Here is a 23,275-nt window from a genome sequence, read left to right on the forward strand (position 1 = left end):
AGTTAATTGAATGGCTATCGATTAATTTTCATGGATTCAAAAAAAATTTTAAAAATCGTTTCGAATTTTGAATCCAACTATTTCGGTGTAGGTGGGGAAGTTGTTGAGAACAACTACCCAAGAGGAGTAATGTGGGAATGCCTTCCTAGAAAGTAGAAAGTGATGCTCTCTGCACCAGTGTTTCAAATCCGACTCCTCTTTTCTCTGTCTTTCTAACTTGCGGCCGAATCCAATTGACGATTCTTCCTCGAATAATCTCCCCAAAATCTTTCCTCTTATATGCCATCCCGTCTCGAATTATCATCTGATCTCTAGATCTCTCTCTCTATCTCGATTTCCGGTGTAGATCACTCGAGCTTATCTCGAAGTCAATTGGGTTCTTCTTAAAATTGGGAATTTTTCTTCCATCTCTATCGATCAAATCGATGGCCGCGGCGGCGACGGCGACGGCTTTGGGCAAGATTGAGAGGGCCCACCAGATGTACCGCGAGGGGCAGCACGAGGAGGCGCTCGGGCTCTACACGGAGGCCCTGGCGATGGCGAAGACGAAAGCTCAGAGGATTGCGCTCCACAGCAATAGGGCTGCGTGCTATTTGAAGCTGCATGATTTCAAGAAGGTTTATTTGAGCATCTCCTTTACAAAGCGATTCTTAATTCTCATATCGTTTTTAAAAGCATTGACTTGTGAAATGGCAATTGGTAGATGATCCGAGTTAGGCAATATATGTAAGAAAGATTGAAATTTTAACCTTTTTCCCGTTAATCCTGTTTCTTGTAAGCGATGATCATAAGCGATATTGAAATAGAACTGATAACATTTTTGAAATGTAAGAAATCGTTGATAAAGGGTGATATGTGAAATAAATAATGCTAATTAATCTGTTTGAAGGTTATTGTCTTTTTATCGACAAAAAGAGAAAAAGGTTATGTTCTAAATTAAGTCATGGTAAGATGTTGGTTTATTATGTTGATATGGCTTACTAGATTATATTTGGAAGTACCAGAACAAGCATCTATATACCCATGATTTTGTTTGGACAATGTGTAAACAATCCAAGGTGTCGTGTTTGCTTCGTGCCTTAGCTCTGCATGTCATTCAGGGAGAAAGAGAGAACAAGTTCAATAGGACTTTTGGGAAGGTACATATTTTAATTCTTTTTTTTATCTAAATTTTTCCTTGCATGGAGGTTATTAAATTAATACTGGAACATAAAACCATGTATACCGAATGGTAATGGACAATTTTGTCCTATTTTATATGCCAATATCCCATATGATGCAAATCTGCATCTCACTAAGTCTAACTACAGCACAATTATCACATTTGTTTGAGAAGTCAAAATACTATGAGAATAGCAACATTATTGGCTTCTTATTATTTTCGAAAGAAAATTTCAGGACGCCTTAAGGTTTTTTAATATTTCTAGCCTTGAACAAGCCTAGCCTGGGGATATATTAATTAGGATAGATATTGATGGGTCTATCAGGTCTTTATGGAGCCAAACAACCCGAAAAATTTGGGCCACAAAGATCTTTGGCTTGGGCTTTATTACAAGTAAATCTCAGGTCTGAACCTCTTGCACAAGGAATCATGTCGTGGTTGGCACAAGGAGGCAAAGAAAAGAAGGTAGGGAGGTAGAGTCAGAGTGAGAGGGGAGGGAAGGAGAGATGTGGGAAGTAGAGGAAGAAGATGATCTATTTTACAAATCATCAGTTTCCTTGACCATCAACAGATTATTAAGCAGCGAGTGGTGACAATCAAATCATCAATCATTTCTCCAATCTTTCATAACCCTTGAGATGAGTGCTCAGTGGCAATGAGCGGTGAGACAGGCGAGAGTAGTGGCAAAGAGCATTAGTATGTCCATAACCTCTCATCTCCCTCGACTTCTCCTGTCGGCATCTAGACATGATAACCGGGAGGGCCGGGCCGGGTTCGGGCCGGGCTTTTCGGGCCAAGCGGGCTTAAGTCTTTGTTCACGGCCCGACCCATTAATCACTCGGGCCGGGCCGGGTTCGGGCCGGGCTAGAATAGTCTAGCCCGTTACCGCCCGTTGGCCCGTGAGAGATCGGGCCGGGCCAGCCCAACCCATCAATCACTCGGCCCAACCCATATTTCAGCTATTTTTAGAATATTTTTAACTATTAGTTTTTTTTTTTTTAAATATTTATATTCCTCTATTTAAAAAAAAAATTTTAAAAGTCTGCTTAAAATAATGCAAAATGGTATAATACTAAAATATTTTTTACTGTAACAAAACGGGCAAAGCACTGTAGCAGACGGGCGGGCTTAGTTGCGGGCTAAACGGGCGGGCTTTCGGGCCGGGTCGGGCGGGCAAAGGGCTGGCCCGTGCCGCCCATGGGTAGTTCGGGCTCGGGCCGGGCCGGGCCTAAACCGGGTCCGGGCCGGGCTTAGCCCGGTCCAAACCGGGCCGGGTCGGGCCGGACATGGGCGGGCTGGGCCATTTGATCATGTCTATCGGCATCTCATGGCACAAAGATGATTATCGTGTCGGCATCTGAAAAAAAGCATCTCCGAAGTACAAAATATGTTGCCCCACATGCATAGTGTCAAGCAACACTTGAATCGTAAACATTTGCGCTTTTTTGTTGATTTGACATACATGATTATTACTATTATTTTACTTTCTTTTCCATCTCCTAATGCCTTTTCTTTTTCTTTTCTTACTATTGGAAAAGTTATCTTGTCTATTGGTTGTTGTCTGAAAGGTAAAAGTTACTAATAATATAATTGTAAACAGCTCCTCACATGTGCAGTACTATTTGAGTCTAATCAACATACACATTTAAAATTAGCATTAACAATATTATATATGTTGCTTGAAAGTGATTGCTGATTACTGCTCAGGAGGTGATGCTAATGGACATAGTTGATTTCTTCCTAAGCATTTGTATCGAAGTTGCAAGTCATTGTAGTCAGTATTGATATTAAAGTATAGAGTATGATTCAACCATTGAATTTTGGAGATGAGCAGTGCATTTCATGCAAAATATTATTTTTCTTTTGTCAACTTCATAATTTTTTGACATATTGGGGTTATGACAAGAAGAAAGTCAAATATACAATTGAACAATTTAAAGTTAGCAGTAGTACTAGTACTACATATCTCTTTCTTGTAAGTTTAACTGACAACTTTGCTCATCGAAAGTTTTGCTGAAAATGGTCATTGCCTACTATCACAGGCAGCAGAAGAATGTACATCTGTTCTTGAGTTAGATCACCAGCATACAGGAGCTCTGATGTTGCGTGCACAAACATTGGTCACCCTGAAGGATTATCAATCTGCACTCTTTGATGTGAACAGGCTGATGGAGCTAAATCCGTCATCTGAAGTGTATAGAAACCTACAAGCACGACTAAGAACACAAGTTGTAAGTACTTTTGTCCATTTGTCCTTGTGCTACTAGTTTTCTGTTGCTTCATTCATACTTATTTACACAAGCATGTATCCTATGTCCTATTATCTGCTCCTCCCTATTTAGTTATCTTTTTTCTTGAAGTCACTAGCTCCAATACCTGAATCTGAAGAAGAAATGCTGGATCTTGAAGAAGACGAGGAAGAAGCCCCTCCGAAAGGGAACAAAGAAACTGTCTCTCCCACAAATAAGCTTGAAGCCCATGTAACTCAGCCTCCAAACCTTGAAGCCTCTGTTAATTTGCCATCAAAACCGAGGGGTTGGGAAGCAATCCCAAAACCAAAAGGGCACTCAGGTCTTGATTACTCTCGTTGGGACAAGGTCGAAGATGACTCGAGTGAAGAAGAAGAAGATGATGATGATGCAGAAGAGCAGAAACCCCAGTACCGGTTCCGAGTGAGAACTGTTGGTGTACGGTCTGTGAAGTAAGAATGGACGATGGTGAAGTGTATAGTAGATATGTGATAAATGGATAGGACAAGGCTCCACAATTCCATCGCCTTCCTTTCATGCATCCATTATTTATCCTAGGGTAGCATGCTCATATCTCGAACTAAATGGCAGAAGTATATAAAGATTTAGACTAGAAGATCAGTTAGCTATGATGTGTGCAGAAGGAATTGGGATTGGCCCTTAACTCTGATGGATGAACTAAGGCAATGACTCAAGACTTTAGATTGTAGGTCTACAGGTATTTCATGTGCTTAATATACCTGGCCTTTGTTTTCTGAAAATTTATTATCATGCAACCTTTATGAGCTATATTTATCTTCTTCTCTTTTTGTAATGCAGGACTTTTGGGTTCCAAAATTACAGCTCACATGCTTAATGGAAGTTCTAAGCATGAGAAAGGCTTTACTTCTATTAGCAGCCATCAGAAATCTTCAAATGATCGTCGATAAGCGTGATTAAACATCTCTAATATTTTTACAATTTAGACTTCTTGGGAGAGCTAAACGACCCTGCAGATATTACATGTATGTAAATATCTGGTGTCCTCTAGGACGATAACTTTGATCTACTATTTATCTGTTGATAGGTGGATTGCAATGTGAGCAACTGATGAATGATTAGAGCTACTTTTTTGTATGCTTGATTACTGCAACTCATTAAATTTCATGATCACCCATCAATTTAACTGCCCCAACAATCCCTCGCTATTAATTTTTTTGAGGACAACAATCTCAATATTATTGGTTCAAGATTATGTTATGACAGTGGAATTATACATACCAAAAATGGGGGTGGTAGGATTTCTATGGGTATTAATTTATGTCTACTTTTGGAACCAATTATAGATGGAATTTGATTGGTTTTATTTGGATAAAATTTAATTCATTTCATTTGGAAGTGAATTATGTTGTTTGGAAAATAGTGGAATTGAAATGATATCCATTTAATACATTTCATTAGGAATTCATTTTGGCATCAATAATTATATAACAAGATAAGAGTTAGATTTTAGGTATTTTGAAAAGTTAATGCTAATTTACAAATAAATCCATTCAAATTAAAATCTCATCACTTATTAGTTCTAATTAGTAGATTTTAAATAATCAGAATTCCGAATCAATTAAATTTCACGAATTTAGAGTTTTCGAACAGGCCCCCAATCCCCAAAGGCTTAAAAAAAGAAGACTATGACCCATTCCTAACACAGAAACGTAGTCAAAGTAATCGTTACAAGTTCAAAGATAAGCTTAGATTTGCCACCTCATAAATAAGTCACACGTGTACCAGAAACCATCTCAGTTGAAAACAAAGACTATTTTACTCATATAAATTCTCCAATATATCTTTAAAGGTATATACTATTACCAATATCATAGTAAAATGAAAAAAAAAATTATATATATTTTTTATTAAGAAGAAGAATTACTATAATATTTATAATAATTAAAAAAAATTAGTGTCAATTATGTAAAAAGCGCAAATACGAAAGAGAGAAAAATTCGGACGTCGATTGAGTGCACGTATGTATTATGTTCGTTAACACTGAGGTTTTGTCTTGTTTATGATAAGTCCAAAGTGTTGGTAGTGATATGCAAAATTACCACGTAACTACTGGCGGGCGCCAGGTAAGCGCCATAAAAGCTTATCTTCCCTCTCTGTCCGGTTCCCAGTTTCCACCACCAACGACAAACCCCAGTCTCATCGTCCACGTGTCACCCTCCGGCTCCCCTTCCCCATATGTGGCCGCCCGCAGAATCGTAGATTGCTACAAATCCCATCCCATCCGAAGCCCAAATCCACCCCAATCCCCCAAAAGCTAGTTGTTTACGATGGCGAAGTCCGCGAAGGATACGGCGGGCAATGAAGAAGACGGCGCGGGGAACGGGTTCAAGCTTGTGGGCGCCACCAACTTCGTGCGGTCCAATCCCAAGTCGGACCGGTTCCCGGTTTACGCCTTCCACCACATCGAGTTCTGGACCAGCGACGCCACGTCGGCCGCCGGACGCTTCTCCTTCTCCCTTGGCATGCCGTTGGCTTCCAAGTCCGACCTCTCCACCGGGAACCCCGTCCACGCCTCCTACCTCCTCCGCTCCCACTCCCTTCTCTTCCTCTTCTCCGCCCCCTACCCATCCTACGCCGCGGCGGCCGCGGGATTCTCTGACGGCGGCCCAGCCGCCGCCATCCCCTCCTTCTCCGCCTCCGCCGCCCGCCGCTTCTCCACCTCCCATGGCCTCGCGGTCCGCGCCGTCGCCATGCACGTCGCCGACGCCGCCGAGGCCTTCCACGTCAGCGTGTCCCGCGGCGCCCGCCCGGCGTTCCCCCCTGCCGACCTCGGCGAGGGCTTCGCCCTCTCCGAGGTCGAGCTCTACGGGGACGTCGTCCTCCGGTTCATCAGCTCTCCCCCCAAAAACTCCGAAAGCCCTAAAAAGATCCCATCTTTCCTACCCGGATTTGAGGATCTCCCCGATTCAAATCCACATCCGCTCGATTACGGCATCCGGAGACTCGACCACGCAGTAGGGAACGTCGAGAACCTCGCGGCGACGGTGGAGTACATCGCCGGATTTACGGGGTTCCACGAGTTCGCCGAGTTTACCGCGGAAGACGTGGGCACGGCGGAGAGCGGGCTCAACTCGGTGGTCCTCGCGAACAACGAGGAAGACGTGCTGATCCCAGTGAACGAGCCAGTGCACGGGATGAAGCGGCGGAGCCAGATACAGACGTACCTGGACCACAACGGCGGGCCCGGAGTGCAGCACCTGGCGCTGGCGAGCGACGACGTGCTCAGGACGCTGAGGGAGATGAGGAGCAAGTCGGTGATGGGCGGGTTCGAGTTCTTGGAGCCGCCACCGTCGAATTACTACGACGGGGTGCGGCGGAGGGCCGGGGACATACTCTCAGAGGAGAAGATCAGGGAGTGTCAGGAGCTGGGGGTGCTGGTCGATAGGGATGACCAGGGTGTGCTGCTGCAGATCTTTACTAAGCCAGTGGGGGACAGGTATGTCAATGTCATGCCTCTCTGTGTGTGTTTGTGCCTCTGGAATATTCAGCTGGGCTTTGGTTGGGAGTTCCTTATATTTATTTATGAATTAGAATTTTTTTTCCTTAAATATATTCTATAACCAAGCATTTATTTATGCATACTTTGATCGTTTACACACGATAAGTTATACACAATTTTATCACAAAGTGCGATAAAGTTATGCATATTTTTTAAATAAAATTTTCATTACACGTAACATACTTATTTATAATAATTACTATGTTTTATAATCAAATAATAAAATATGATGTATCTAGTTTACATTTAAGAGGTGTGCAGAAAATTATCTTTAAAAAATCTTATGCACGAATCAAATAAAGCCTTAGTGTTAGTGTTGTTCTAACTTTGATGAATTATGATAATATTACTGGTGATAATAATGATGACGATGATGATCTAAATTGCATTATCTAGTTGGTCAAATTATCAGATTTGGGATCTCTATCAGAATTTAATTTTATGATCCATTACTAGTCTTCTAAGAGAGGGATTGATCTGAATTTGATTCATTCTCAGTTCGGTCGAGTTCAATTAGATATGTGGCTAAGCATTGGTTAAGTCATTTATAGCTGGGACTTGATATCTAATGCATCTTATGAGGGGACCTTGATATTTAAAATCCATATCCATCTCAATAAAAGTCAAATTAGAATCTTGGATAATTTAGATCCGTGTTAATTAGGTTCCGTTGGATAAACCATATCCATCTCAGGTATCCTACTTGATGGAGAGCTTGTAGGCATACCCGAGATAGAGATCGTCTTCATATTTATAAGGTAATGAATAGGTATTCTGATCCTTCAAAGAACTCTATCTTAGTCCCAATTTGAAGTGAGAGATTTATCGGATTAGATCTTTATCTAAATTCTTATCTTTATAGGATATAGATCAATATGTTGGTTGTAATTGTCTTATACCCCTTAAAAAGATGAAGTCTAACATATGCAAATGCTTTCTTTATAGTATTCAATACCTTAAGCATATTGTCAACAAGAAAAATTAGTCAATTTATAATAATAATCAACACTGGCTTTGAAGCTACTTGATTCTCAACAAGTATACTTGGAATGTATGATTTTTAGGTACTGTAGATGTAGTATATTATGTGCGACGTGTTGATTTTGAAATTCAAGGACAGTTTGAGCTCTTTAATAGTTCAATTTACGCCTTATAATTCCTAGTTTGCAAGTAATTTATGAGTCAATTTCTTCCTATATATCAGATGAGATCAAACTTTTTTATCTTGCTGCTATATTAAGAGATACTGAAACATGAATCTCTTATCTAAGAGAGGAGGAAAGAAAAATAATTAAGGGAGGAACTTGTCCTGAGTTTTCCAATGCTGGCACATTGCCAATGATTACAATTACTTATGATTCTTTGCATGCCAAATGTGGATTTGAATGCTGTGGCATCTCTACTGCTGTAAATTAGAAACCTCTAGAGCTAATGTGTTTTCGTAATGTTCATGCTATCTTAAATATTTGCGGAGACAAGTATGCCAGATTGCTAGTAATGTGTCCATATCTTTTACTACGATAATAGACGCTAAATTTCTTGTCGTTTCTAGACAAACAAGGTTGATTTTCCTAAATGCACATTCACTAGTAATTTTGGAATTGGTGGATGATCACCTTTTGGCTGAATTATGGGTCTCTATGTTTTTTATTTATATGCCGGCATCTAATTGTTTTCAGTAATTTCTCTTTAGGCCAACAATATTCTTAGAGATCATACAAAGGATTGGGTGCATGACCAAGGACAAGGATGGGAGGGAGTATCAGAAGGGTGGATGCGGTGGATTTGGTAAGGGTAACTTCTCCGAGCTCTTTAAGTCCATTGAGGAATATGAGAAGTCCCTTGAAGCCAAGCAATCTACACTAGTCCCAGCTGCATAGGTTTAATTCAAGATGGAAATTTGCTCTTTTCTTCTCTTTGTCCTTGCTTCTGGGGGTTTCTCTGAGATGGCCTTTTCTAGGTTTAGATTCTCATCAGCGTAATTGATGTATGATTTCATGTTGTGATATGTGAAACATGGATCAGTAGATATTGTTATCCATTGGCACTTAATTAATCAATTGACATTGTCATCTATTTCTACATCCTTTTCTAATCCATGCATTAGTTTCACATATTTTCCAGTCAAGTGAACTTTGTATTTCTACCTTCTTTTTAATTTTCTTTTTTTTAATTAAACTTGTAGAGAGATTTGAGGACCATTCACTACTTGAGTTCCATAGTTTAACCAGGCAACTAATTTGTTACTGTATCTAGGATCTGACCAAGACTATTAAACCGTGTATGATATGGTGTATCAGATTGATCACATTAGTAATGAGCTTAGTTTGTACCCAGCCTTGGATCAGTTAAATTTTTGTTTGTTTTTTTTTTTAATAAAAAAAGCAGCGATTTAGTGCTCACTGTGAAGAACAATTCAGTAGTCAAAATTATAAATAACAGGAAATAATGGAGAATTCCGAGAGTTTTTAACTACATTCTATCAAAATTATAGCAAGCAGTCATCACATATGACAATGTATTACATCATCTCACCTCAAGTTCATTTGGAAATCGGCATGGTAAAAAATTATTATAATTTCAACCATTAGCACGAAAATTTTGTTTTCTATGCAAGCTCCTAATGACAACGTTAAGTCGTATACATAAAAGGATAGTAAGATACAATACATAAACAGCACAAAGGCGTGCAGATATCATTCACTATCTTCTATCATCTACACGCCTTCTTCTCCTGTAAGACTCGTCATCAAAACCTCTAGCTTTTCTTTCAAGGTATACATCATCTCTCGAATATCTGTCACTATGTGTGCTTTTCTTTCTATGATCACCATCGTCTCTCCTGTGTTGATCGCTCTTTCTATGTTCTCTGTCATCTCTCTTGTCCCTATCACCATCTAATCTATCCTTTTCTTGTCGATGGTTGCCTGAGCTTCTCCTGTAATCCCCATCATTTTTCCTGTCTCTACTACTGTCATGGTGCCTTCGGTGCTCTCTAACTTCATCTTTCTCAGAGCTTTGATGTCCAGATAGCTTATCGCTTCGACTCTCATCGTGCCTCCTACTTCCTCGACTCCTATCATCTTCTTTACGATCCCTATTTCCATTATCTTCATGTCTACTTCTGTCTGAGCCCTTTTGGTAGTCCAATTTCTGTTTCTTAGTATCTTGCCTTTCACGTTCTTGGTGACTGACGTTATCTTCTTCGAAAACCATGTCATACCTGCACAAGAGCAGGAAGCATGAGATAAATTAGAATGGATTTAGAGGCTTTCCAGCAACACACAGTAACAATGTGCAAACGCAAACAAACACATGCGCGCGCGCACACACAGAGAGAGAGAGAGAGAGAGACCTTTGACGATCATGGCCACCCCGCTGAGCGTTGTCATCTTTCAGAACATATTTTGGGCCGCTATCTGGACCTTGATCACAGTCCCTTGCAAGATGATCAGGAGCACCACATTTGAAGCAGCCATCTGCAATTGTTTTTGGCAAGAAAGAGGGCCATATCAAAATGCAGCATTTAGGAATGTCAGGGAGGTATTACCAATCGCCCAACAAGTACAAGATGACATTCTGAAGAGAGAACAAGAGGGGTTTTATTCTGAATTATCAATCAATTCTACACAGTCCAAGCATTTCATTGAATGCCCAACACAGGGAGAGTTACTGAAGATGAAGAAACAGCACACATCTTTATCAACCATAAACAACAGAAGCTGCCCAACCAATATCACATATGACATTTCAAAAAGCAAGTTTCTTTTCTTTTTGTTTCTCATAGTTGGCACGGTAATTATTGTTTTGTTGTCTCTTTGTGTGTAGTTTTGTCGTGTCTTCTTTACTTTCTTGAGGCTAATCAACTATTAGTAAATGCCTCAAGGAAAAAAGAGAGTTGCAAATGCCAGAATCACCATAAAAATGGAAAAGTGAAAAGTTGCCTTATCCTTGTGACCATTGAACCAGTAACTGAAATAGAAAGAGCTGCCCTCTGAACAAAAGACATATCTTAGCCCAACAAACTATAAAATTCACTTTCATCCCACAGAAGGAAATTAATACTTCCATCATCTACACAGGCCCATATGTTTACTTGTCTAGTCATGTAAAAGAAAAATTGCTATTGTCTTCCAGTTTATTGCAACAATGTTAGTACTGAACAATCCTAGACAACAAATGGATTTACAATATTGCACCAAATGATAGACAACTGCTTGCATATCGACGTATCAAGTTCATAGTAATTTCACAAATAAGAGAGGACATTAAAATTCTCCCCACAATTTCATTTACTGAAGAATATAAGGACAGGATAGTTTAATAGAAAAGGAACAAAAACCAGATATATATGACTAAATTTACATTTAGACCTCCTTAATTTCGAAAGTATATTAGCTCAACTACATCTATGGCTTTATTCTCTACACTTCACATTTTTCAAAGACAATCTAAGACTCCCTGCTTAACAGCATAAGTGCTGCTTCTTTCTTACATCAAGAAACAAAGTCTCTCATATATAAATTTCATATGCTCAAGAAGTCTTAACAAGAAAGAAGTATACATGAGGACTCTTCTCATTTATTTCAAGTCAAGTAGTTTAGATCAACAATACAAAGTTTGAATGAATGAATGATGTCAATGAAAGAAGACAGGCAAAATTCAACAATACCTTTATTGGCATTTCTTTTGCCATGTCTAAATTGGCCCCACAGCTTTGAGACACTTTGACTGAAATCGACGTGTATCCTCCGGTCATCAATTAAAGTATTGTCCATCTGCCACATTCCAGAGTTATATATTAGCAAGTATTTAAAAGATCCATGATCACAGATAACTTAAAACCTGCAAAGAACAGTGATTTAATTTAGTGGGAAACAGAGATCCGTGATGCTGTTCTCATTGTGCAGCTGGTTACAGTAAAGAAAATGCAAAATCCTAAAGCAAAACCTGGCATAAAAATATAATTCTCAACGTCCTATACATCCAAATTACTTCCCAAGTGAAATTCTTTGATCAATCGAACATAACTAAACTAGAATCAAGCACCAAATTACAGAACCCTTGATATATTAAAGTCATCTTACCAGAGAGTCAACCTTATTCAACATTTCATCTGCTCAAAATGGGAATTTTACTCCAAGGTGACTTATGGAATTTCATAGCTCATCATTTCGTTTTTGCACAATTCTCCATCACCATGTCAAAACTTCAAATTAAATTATGATGTGGACACCTACAGCAGCAGTTGCCATTTCATGCTTAAGCTCTCAAAGCATCAACATTGGGGTTGGATTGGAGAGATGGGGTCGGGGTTGCGGTCGAGGTCGGAGTTGGAATTGGGGTTTGGGTGAGAGCGAGTGTCATGATGAATAAGGGATCAAATACATGCCAGACATACTGTATTCTCAATAAATCACAGTTCTGGGCATTGCTAACTCATGGTACAAGGTTTTAACCAGCGTGTATTGGGTGTTCAAGGCAGACCAATTTGTACCAGACTATAGGTATTTCATAAAAGATGCATGGCTTTATTCATAATTTCTTGCATAACCACTGATTAAGGAATCAAATGTAAAGGGATAGCCACAAAAATGTGCCATGAGTGCACTAGATATATGCTAGTGGCAATAGACTGTCTCCAAGTGCCAGTACAGTGCACCTGACATGCCATGGCAAGTCGCCAACCTATTGACCAAAGACCAGCACACAAAACACTAATTTCTGGTGACCTTATATACTAATACACAAAAGCTCAATAATATGATATGAAGCACCAGTGGTGATGTAACAAACCTAAGGATTTCTAGTATAATCGAAGGTTAAGAGTTGAAGACTTAAAAGTTTAGAGATTTTTAAATTCCTCCAATGCAAAGACAAGTCTTCTTGACAATTTTACTTCTTCACTCATGCCAAAACTACTATAAGTACAATTCAGTGAAAACCTTAAAACGTTATAATAGATTCCCTCTTACCAGTATTTAACATGCTAAAAGCAATATAATGGTGCTACTTGCCTTGAAATATGCTCGTTCACACGCCTCCCAATACTACTTAATATGCTCATTCACATGCCTCCCAGAACTACTTTAATAAGTACATTTCAGTGAAAACCTTAAAACATTATAAAAGATTTCCTCTACAGTTCTTAACATGCTAAAAGCAATATAATGGTGCTACTTGCCTTGAAATATGCTCGTTCACATGCCTCCTTTGTTTCGAACTCTGACAAAAAAAAGGAAAAAAAAATTCTCAACATGTATGATTACTATGACATAATAATATTGCCATTAGAAGATCAGTCATGACTACATTAAACATTAGTAATCCAACGTTCAGCTAAAAACTTTCCAGAAATGTGTGTATGTTTATATATCTATATAAGCTTAGGTTGCAACTCATTTATGAGACCCTTCAATTAGAGCTACTTAAAAATTTTCTTCACAAATTCTAGAGAAGGTGAGAGGAAATACTCAGGCTACAGAAGATGAAGGTATGAAAAAACCCACAACCAATTTGCAGAAAAGGGGTGTAAGCTTGTGCATGTCTACATATACCTGAATGCTATTACACTATTGTGTACATACATGCGTATGTAAATAGAGAGGAGATTTATACCAATGAAAGCGTAACATAAGCTATCTCCAGTCTTATAGTCACGAATTATATCAGCTCTGCAGGCAGAATTGAAGAAATTATGTAATAAAGACCAAAACAAATGCAGCAACAGATCTAATTGCCAAGAAATTATTACTCACGATGTGACATTTCCAAAACGAGAAAATATTGTATACAGATCTTCATCCTGCAATATTTGAAAATATAGTTAGAGATCATCTACCATTGTAGTCTGAGTTGAAACTGGAAGAATGTACAATAATATTGTTAGCAGTGCATTTGGTGAGTGCCTTATGATGTTTGATCAAGAGACTGCAAAGATATAAAGTAATGCATATTCTGATGAAACTAGAGATATTGACAAGTTAGTAAATATGCATAAAATCTTAAGCCGAGGAAATATTAAAACTATCAGATTAGTCACTAACTTGTGTAACTGGGTTGAGTTTACAAACAAATAAGACATTATCCGGTGGCCTGATATCAGCATCCGGAATATCCCCTATCTGCACACACACAAAAGTTGAATGTATGTGATTGAAAAATATATAATTGGCATATATAGCTAGACATGAAACAAAAGAACCCGGGAAGCAGTTCTTACACTCTCAAGGATAGCTGCATTAGTATGTGCCTCTTTAGAGCGGATCTTCTCCTCAAGCTCATCTGGACCTAATGTCTCATCCAATGGGACCCAATTATCCTCCAAACGCTCTTCTGCTACCTACGCCCAAAGAGAAACAGAAGTTTGAGAGATAAATAAATTAATAACTTTTACCCAGTTATTTAGAGTTGATGCACCTGAAAGCAAAAAAGTACAATACATGAAATAAGGTAAACTAGTTCTATTACATTATGATGGTAGTATCTAATTCAATGGCTTCAACCCAGATACTACAAAGGTTTCATATAGGAGCTTCCAATATTCCTAGCATTCTTCTATGCTAGTAGGTATATTAGGAGTAAGATCAACTTATTAAGAAATAAGAATATAAGATAATCTGCTACAATTGTCTGAGAACATCTTTAGCTCCATCTGCAAGATCACACTTATCCATCATGATATAAGCATGATGCTTCCTCAATCAAAAGAAAAGTTACTCAAGAGCTTGGATATCTATCAACATTTCTTTGAAAATATGATCCATCAATCAGCAGGTATAAATAAGTCAGTGACTAAGACATATGACTAGGGAAGGATAAAAAGCAAAAGTAAAATAAAGTAGAATGAAAATTGATTTCCAATAAAGGACAAGGATATAATATAAGTTGAATAACATTGAAACTGAATGATGACAAACATTTCAGTCGTCCTAAATGACGGATGTCCAATCAAGTTGATCCAAATTTCAAAGTACCTCATCACGTGGTTTGCCCTCGGGAGATTTTTCAGGAATAAAGTCAGCAAGCTGAGGTGGGTCATCAAAAGGGTCATCCAAAATGTAGGTATGCTTGATTCTGTTAGGGTGCACATTGCAAAAATTTAGCATGTCAAACAAACATGAGGAAGGGGGAAAAAATAGAAAGTGTAGAGATAAAAAAGCTAGCATAGAAAGCATAATTCAAGTAAAATAAGAGAAATTTTAAATCATATCCTTTATCTTCTTTCACTTTTGTTGTCTACTCTAGCAACACTACAACTCCTGCATTTAGCTCTTTTGATATTCTTAGTAATTTACGAATGTTCATAATCTTAGAAATTCACAAGTGCGGTAATGTTGGTCACTGCAGAAACATAGTAATAAAAGTAGGAAGAAACATTACCTTATGTCTTTAAACGGCCTTCCTTTATCATCAGCATATGCATCATTTATCTTAGCCAAGGTCTCCAGACCTTCTTTTTCTTCAACAACTCCAAATACCTATGTTGTTGGAACGGATACACCTTACTTTTTAAACATGAGCATCTGTTGACTAAAAACTAACAGGAAAGTCTGATCATAGACAACTTACAGTGTGTTTCCCATCAAGATAGTCAAGGTTATCTCGCAGGGTGAAGTAGAACTGAAATAAATAAATACACAAGTAAACAGTTCTCCAGGTTAGAAAATACAGTGCTGTAAGAAGAGTAGAAGATTCAGTATCACAAGTGCCAAAAAAGTTCAAGATAGACTAACTTCACTCCCGTGAATATAGAGAACACATAACCACAAGATGTTCTCTAAACATTTACAGAACAAAATCCATCGATTGAATCTACAAACTTCACCATCAACTCAAATATATAGCATTTAGGAATAAGTTCTGTTAATGCGACAATATTCCCTTCTGATCAACTCACCATCCTGGTCCGACAATATATCAGAAGAGAAAATTCTGTCCCTTTTCACCTTACTTGCACCAACAACACTCCAAAATCAGATACAGATTAGTTCAGAATCTCCAACTATTTCCTGTGATTTCACTACTAATGACAATAGCGACAAACTATAATATGTCACTTTCAATGAGTACAACACATTAATTAGATTTCAAGCATGCCATAAATTTAGAAGTTCCTTACCACACAATTACTACCATTTTAAATACTGGTCATTCTTGCGCATCGGAAATCACAAAGATAGGCACCTTATATGTCAAGAAAACCATTCCATAGAAGAAATGTATGAGTCTAGGTTTTAGTGATGCTTATTTAACATACATGATGTGGGACAATCCATATATAGGCCTGGCGTTGCACTAGAAGCAGAATGTTTTCAAAGCTTGCACTATCAGAGGTTAACATATTTCTGATGTCCAGTACGAGACAAAATCTTCTCTACTTAAAATATATAGTCTCCCATGGTTTAGCATGCTTCATACAAAGGGCACAGCTGATATTAGCATGCTTCGGGAGAAAATGAGAAATTATAAAACTAACCTGCGAAGCATTGCAATTTTCACCAGCACTAGCCATAGCTACAGTTCCCATTTTAGAATGCTTCAAGTCTGGATGAATTTCGTCCTCAAAAAAGCGTGCTTGCTCACCATATAGAAACCTAAAAGTACGGCAAACACAGCAGGAAAACAAAAACATCATTTTCAAGTGGAAAATAAATTACAAATATGTTAGTTATACAGCTCCTAAATTTTGATCACGTATGCACTAACAAATCCCACAAAACCAATCATCCACTTGATTTCATCAGTAGCAATTTTAACTCCAATGTTAAATTTTCCTACATTGATTCACGAAATATTCAGCAACTTTGAGAAATGAAGCACTTACTTGTACACCGAATCGCCTCCAGTGCCGGTCCCCGTAGGATCACCCGCCTGCGCCAAGAAGTCCTTCTCCACTTTGTGAAATAAACAACCATTGTAATACTTCATCCTGCCCACATCAACCCAATCATAAACAAGAATCCAGCGTCCCAGCAAAAAAAGATTAGGGTTTAGGACTTTATGTATCACATAGATGAGCAAAATTCAAGAAAGTCAGTGCCGCTTAAATCAAAAAACCAAACAGAGAATTGGAGATCCAAGAGCAAAACCAACTCCATTAAGAATCTTAAGAAATGGAAATAAGAGGAGAGAGGATAGTGATTTCCTACTTGCAGAGCTTGAGGAAATTCTTGGTCGTCAAAGGGCATCGATCCGTGTGGAGATCCACCACGAAATCTCCTACGCTCGTAACGATCAGCACCGACATCTCTCTCCCTCTCCGTTTTTTTCCTTCTCCTCTCTCCCTCTTCGATATTTTCTTTTTCTCGCTCTCTCGGAGAAGAAAGAGCTCAGCGGTTTGGCTCGAGATGGATATAGATCCGAACCAAATAGGGCGCATGTATTCAACAAGCTGACCCGATTAGTTGGGTTTCGGTCCTGACTCCTGAGTCCTGACACGGGTGAAAACGGATCGGAATTCGGTCCAGGCGGGGGGTGAAATGGATCCGATAATACGTGGATAGGATAATTATATCACTTTTTCTTTTTCTTTTTAATCATTTATGAGCCCGAAGGCTAGATATGGGTTCGACAAAATACCAACCCTCTCTAAATATAGAGGCAATTAGGCCCCACTAAGCTTTTAGTTGCCTAGTCTAGGCTTCAAGTCATATGTATTACCGGACAATTGCTCCGAATCAAACGCCGTCGAAACCTACTCCGAGTCGTTACCAAACTATTCCTCTAAGCTAACCGTACTGTCGAGCCATCAACCGAATCGAGTCAAGCCACTAAATCACCAAACAATTTCTCCACAATATTGTTTGGAGTTGAAGTTAAACTCATAACTTCCTTGATCATACGGATATTCTCTAAACTTTTTTTTTGTAACACATAGATCTTCTAAACTATTAAAAATATATTAAATACTATTTTTATTAAATTTATATTATATTTTTTTTATCTATAAGTTATTACGTGCAAGTTACATGAGCATATCTTTACCCTTACATATATTTTGGAGGATTAAAAAAAATTAGTTTAGCAAAATACTCTTATTTTTCTAGAGGTTTTTTTTAGTTTTTTTTTTATCTTTCCAGCCTCCAATGACAAATGGTGAGACATTTTCAATAATTTTAATAGTTCAAAAGAGCTATATGTTAGAAAAAGAAAAATTCAAAATAGTCATAGTTTAAGAAATCAAGATGTAATTATATCAAGATATGATAGGGTTGTAAATTTTCTATTCGACTCAATATCTGATTCGGATGAGAATAGATAGAGAATTAAAAAAAAATTTAAGTCTAGAATCGAATAAATTTTACTTGGATACAAATTTGAATATGAATTCTAATATTTATCTATCCGCAAAATATGACTTGAATCTATTAATATTAAATAGATAGTTCTTTCATCTTCCAAAATTCACATTTCATGATTAGATATGAATTTGGATACATATTCAAATATCAATTATCCGCAAATGTATAACAAATGAATTTATTATATTACATATCCTTAAATTTCACAACTCATTCTATCCTCAAACTTCATATATGTATTCAACTTAGTTTAATATCTAGTTAATACTCGAATTCATTTAAGATCTGATTTGTATTCAGATTGTATCATTGCTAATTTAAGATTCATTTTATATCTTAATATAATTTTAAATTTTGAAATCCATCCAATATCCCTATTCCGATCAATAGTATAAATTCAGATGTTGGTTGATAGCCATTCTACCCATTTTAACCACTAGTTTTGGATCAAGTACATGTTGAACTGGAAGTCTCAAACCCATTAATCCAATGGATGAATGCTTTAACGCCAGACACAACTGCACTAAAAATATCTGAACAAGAATGACATTATGTCAATCATATGATATTATTTGATTTATTCAATTAAGCTTGAGCTTTCCATCGTATTTATGAGAACGTGGACAGATTTTTACGATCTTTAGTGTTTAATTATCTTAGTATTTTCTCTAAAATTAAAGTAATTATATTTTTGAAATTAAAAGTGTAATTAATATATGATTTTGTATGAGTCATATGATTTGGATGTATTTGAACCCAAATATTAGTTAAAATGGCTAAGTAATAGAAGAAAAACATGTGTATCATTTTTTAGATTTTTTAGCTTTCAAAATTAATTATAACTATTAATATATTATTTAAAATATTTTTAAATAAACTATTCATATTAAGGAAAGGAGAGTGAGGGAAAGCAATTACACAACAAGCTCTATGTCCGGAATAAAAATAGGTGCCACCCATACTGTTTGGGCGTGGTCCTATTGTAGTTCAATTGGGTGACCTGACCTCTAATCAAATCAGTGTCCGATCCAATTCTAATAACTATGCTTTCAATAGTGATTATATTCCAAAATTTTATAGCATCAGTATGTAGCCTATTTCATTGGAAAATTGCAATATAAGAATATGTATCTATTTTCGTTATTCGTAAAATGAGTTATTTATTCTATAGAAAAAATATTTTGGATGTCACTTGTATTTAGAATAATGGTGTAGTAATTATCTTTGTTTTGACCTCAAGTGAAAAAAAAAAGAGAATTATCTTTAATTTTTTTATAAAATTATGATAAATATATTTTGATTTGATATAAAGTAGGTTGATCAAATAAATGTCACCGGTAAATTAATTGTTTGGTTAGTATCATATATGATATAAAATATAATTTATGAATAATATTTATATTATAGAATATTACTATTATAATATTTAGCTTTTTTTTAAAGAGAAATTTGTATATAATATCTTACTGATAACGTAATTGTGGTTTATGCGAATACATTTAGAAAACACCTTGGGAAAAATTTGAACTAACACCATCAGAATATTCCGTTAAGTAGAGATATTTTATTTTTAAAATAACTAAAATGTCCTTAGCATGACTTGGTTGAGGATAGTTTCATAATTTTATTAGTTTAGTTAAATTTAACTCAGAGATTGGTTATAACTTTTTGCGCATACTCACTGAATCGTAAAGCTTAATTTATAAATAGTAAATAATATATGGTGTAAATTATAATTTTATTAAAAGACAGGGTGTCGTATACAAATTTTACTTATTTAAAATAAGAGATTATATATTAGAATACAATAAAAAAAATAAAGCTAAAATGAATAGGGGCTAAATATAGATCTTAGCGGCCTAAATAATTACTCCGGACCAACATACTACGACCCATTGCAAGGCAGTTTGGAGGTAGACGAATGATTTGAAAGTTGTTACATTCAACGGACAAAGTCCGACACTAGTTGGTCTCTTTTATTAGTAGTAGATGAGCGTTGAACAGAATCAATTATCGTTTCGTGTTTCTTCTTTAGAAAGGAGCAAGCCTATTTGCTATCTTAAATAATGGCAGCCAATGCCTATCGCACGTTGGTAACTACTAACTGCAGCTAATTAGTCGAATTCTACTCGTTTTAATTATTTTCTTAAAAAGATTAATCTAATTATTATATATATATATATATTAAAAGGGTCTAATCTCATTGTTTAGTATTTAATTAGTTTAAAACTCATCGTCTATAAAAAGAAAATTATCGTAGGAGAGGAAAATTGCCGCTGGGATATCCGAAATATTTGTGATTGAGTGTTTTCTTTTAATCTTTTAATTAATAAATAAAAATAAAAATAAAAGAAATTTCCCCCTTCCTATCCTTTGTCCACAAACCGTTTGTACGATTTCCTATGATCTCGATTTTTACGGCTCAAACTTGTCCACGTGTCACACCGGCATCCTCACCTGATCGCTCCTGAGGACCGCTCTCTCCGATTCACCCTATCCCTCCCGCCACCTCGACGTCCCCGCTCCTCCTCGAAACCCTTAGCCCTGATAACCCTCGATCGAGAAACCCATGAAGGCATCCATCAAGCTCCGGGAAGACCGTAGCCCCCTCGTTACCGCCAAGATCCCCTTCTCCGCCGCCGGAATCCCCCTCCTCTCCAAGATCTCCACCGGCGACGCGGCGGATCTCGGATTCGATCTCACGACTGCCTCTGAATGCGGCCCCTCCTTTCGCTTCTCCTATCGCCCGAACGACGCCGGGATCCCATTCGCCGTCGGCGTCCGGATTGGATCCGGGTCCATGGGGTCTCCGATCTCCTCCGTCATGACGATGACGGCGGTGCTCGGCCTTGGAAGGGCGCCTACTTTCTCCATCGTTTTTAAGCCCCGCCTCGGCGACTTCCGGATCAAGAAGGCGATCGGGTCGGAATCAGGTGCTCCGCCGATGACGCTACAGCCGGAGGTCAACGGGTCAGATGGCTGCGCAGAGGAGAACGGGATCCCGGCGGAGATCCGATCGGAAGGCGCTGGTGAGGGAATCTTGAGGGCGTTCTCCGGGGCGGAGATGACAGCGAGTAGCTTTCTCCCGCTTCGGAGCTGCACGGCGGTGAGGTTCCGGTGGGGGGTGAGGATACCAGCGGAGGTCCATACAGCCATCGGGGAACATCCGGCGGCCAGCGTATCTTTCCGGCGGCTCCCGCACCTCGTGATGCGCAAGCTCTCGATCGAACGCGTGGCAGCAGATCGGAGACCGAATGAGATGGATCGGACAGCGCCAGAGATCGCCGTCCAGAGGAAGGCTACGGCTGACATCCGAGATGATGTAGAAGAGCGGAAGGAAGGGGCGAATCCGCCTGCCGCGCCTGATGGACGGAGGGATCGCCGGAGAAGTTGGAGTTCATCGGATAACTCGGCCAAGGCGAAGCTTGAAGGCGATGTTAGCGAGGAGTTGAAGAAGGCCTTGATGGGCGTTGATCCGAGTACGGGGAAGTAATCCTATCCGTCTCATTTAAATTTGTTACGCGTGAAAATTCTAAAAGATGTAAATCTTATACAACATTTTTCACGTAAAGACCTGTAGAATGTGAATATTACTACGAAAGCCTGAGCTAGGTTTGTCTTGGCCTTTTGGGCATTTAAAAGGATGCTTTAGAGTTTAGAGTCGAGTAAGGTAGGATTGGGTCAGTTTGGTCATCTTTGCCAAGTCTTAGTAGATATGCTTTGAGTAATTAGCTCAAATCTAGTTGTGTTGAACGCATAGGGTTATTTTTCTTAGGATTGATTTAATATATCAAACAATGGAAATTTTGGAGGAAAAAAAAATAGAGATGGGAAGAGGAGTTGGTGATGGGTGGTCGAGGAGAACGAGGAGTATGAGTTGGTGGTGGTGGCGGTGGCGGTGGTGGTGGTGGTGAGGAAGAGGTGGTGGTGGGTGGAGGAGAAAGGAGAGGATGGTGGTGGTGTGGTGGGCGACGAAGGAGGAGGAAAGAAGAATTGGAGAGAATCTTTTCTTAAGAAAAAAAAAAAGTTCACAATCCCAAGTATAATATAGCTTATAGTTTTACCGTAATTAGTAAAACAATCAGTATCTTGATTGACTTCTCTAAAAATATAATTAATTTTATAATTTTAAAAATTACATTGTTAAACTTTTGTTATCGTTCACAAGACGACAGACTAAGTAGACTTGGTGACCCTTTCAAGCAATTAACTAAGAGAAGAAAATTAGATTCATAATGATTTTGTGGATGTCTTTGTCATTTAAAAAAAAGCAATGCTTCGCGAACTACTATAACCTCAATCGTAAGTTTTGATTTATACATTCTGCATTTAATCACTATATAGGTAGAGCCATATTAAGTTGTTGAATATGAAGCTAGCCCCTCGACTTTATCTAGACTCGAAAAAAGCCATCAGTATTCACTTACACCTCTCAAGGGGTGAAGTCCGTCGAAAGAGAACGTCAAAAGAGACAAATATCGTCAATTTCATTAATTCGATAAAGCGATGGTGGACGTATTTGTTAGTTAAGGATAAGATATAAGTAAAACCTAATCTAAGTTTTCTTTTTTAATATTAAAAAAATCAACGACAATAATCAAGGCACTTAACCAAAGCCTTATCTTTAGTAGCAAGCCATCACCCTCTAGACCAGAGCCCATATGTCCCAAAAAAAATTGAGCTGAGTAGGTAAACAGATGAGTAATAACCCCTCGCAGGTTGTTCACATTCATTTTACTACAAAATTATTAAACAAAAGAGACTAAATGTGTAGTAAAAGAGTACTAATTACTTTTTATCATCAATAAGATGCCTTGCTTTGATATATCGCTACTTAAATAGTTAAATAGACTAGATTTTTTTTTATAAAACAAATTAAACACCTTCATATCTATGATTATGATTATACTCTCTATCTTAGAATTGCAATCAAACATAAAAATATATGAGTAAGGCTAATTCTCTTCTAAACATAAAAAATATGTATAATACTATCTATGACTCACCTTATTTTCAATCA

General features: G+C 37.9%; 4 protein-coding genes across 4 annotated transcripts; 3 read left to right on the forward strand and 1 right to left on the reverse strand.

Moving 5' to 3' along the window:
- Nucleotides 1–170: 170 nt before the first annotated feature.
- On the forward strand, nucleotides 171–4,600 carry LOC140766437 (uncharacterized). The gene is made up of 4 exons (XM_073105774.1): nucleotides 171–617; nucleotides 3,205–3,393; nucleotides 3,523–4,129; nucleotides 4,231–4,600. Exons 1-3 carry the CDS (start codon nucleotides 426–428, stop codon nucleotides 3,865–3,867), a joined length of 726 nt encoding a protein of 241 aa, XP_072961875.1. The 5' UTR covers nucleotides 171–425; the 3' UTR covers nucleotides 3,868–4,129; nucleotides 4,231–4,600.
- A 968-nt stretch (nucleotides 4,601–5,568) lies between these two features.
- LOC140766915 (4-hydroxyphenylpyruvate dioxygenase) lies at nucleotides 5,569–9,034 on the forward strand. Its single transcript, XM_073106603.1, has 2 exons — nucleotides 5,569–6,889; nucleotides 8,646–9,034. The coding sequence occupies exons 1-2, from the start codon at nucleotides 5,721–5,723 to the stop codon at nucleotides 8,830–8,832; spliced, it is 1,356 nt and encodes a 451-aa protein (XP_072962704.1). The 5' UTR covers nucleotides 5,569–5,720; the 3' UTR covers nucleotides 8,833–9,034.
- A 459-nt stretch (nucleotides 9,035–9,493) lies between these two features.
- LOC140767177 (peptidyl-prolyl cis-trans isomerase CYP59) lies at nucleotides 9,494–17,290 on the reverse strand. Its single transcript, XM_073106995.1, has 14 exons — nucleotides 17,104–17,290; nucleotides 16,779–16,883; nucleotides 16,431–16,548; nucleotides 15,524–15,574; nucleotides 15,335–15,432; nucleotides 14,929–15,028; nucleotides 14,175–14,294; nucleotides 13,999–14,076; nucleotides 13,711–13,757; nucleotides 13,571–13,626; nucleotides 13,137–13,177; nucleotides 11,625–11,730; nucleotides 10,308–10,431; nucleotides 9,494–10,175 (listed from the first exon to the last, which is right to left on the reverse strand). The coding sequence occupies exons 1-14, from the start codon at nucleotides 17,199–17,201 to the stop codon at nucleotides 9,656–9,658; spliced, it is 1,662 nt and encodes a 553-aa protein (XP_072963096.1). The 5' UTR covers nucleotides 17,202–17,290; the 3' UTR covers nucleotides 9,494–9,655.
- Nucleotides 17,291–20,551: 3,261 nt separating this feature from the next.
- Nucleotides 20,552–22,106, forward strand: LOC140767178 (uncharacterized). The gene has a single exon (XM_073106996.1). The coding sequence runs from the start codon at nucleotides 20,825–20,827 to the stop codon at nucleotides 21,746–21,748; it is 924 nt and encodes a 307-aa protein (XP_072963097.1). The 5' UTR covers nucleotides 20,552–20,824; the 3' UTR covers nucleotides 21,749–22,106.
- Nucleotides 22,107–23,275: the final 1,169 nt, after the last annotated feature.

The sequence above is a fragment of the Typha angustifolia genome, chromosome 9 (genome assembly GCF_048772165.1).
Source record: "Typha angustifolia cultivar Huaian chromosome 9, ASM4877216v1, whole genome shotgun sequence".
NCBI classification, from domain to species: domain Eukaryota; kingdom Viridiplantae; phylum Streptophyta; class Magnoliopsida; order Poales; family Typhaceae; genus Typha; species Typha angustifolia.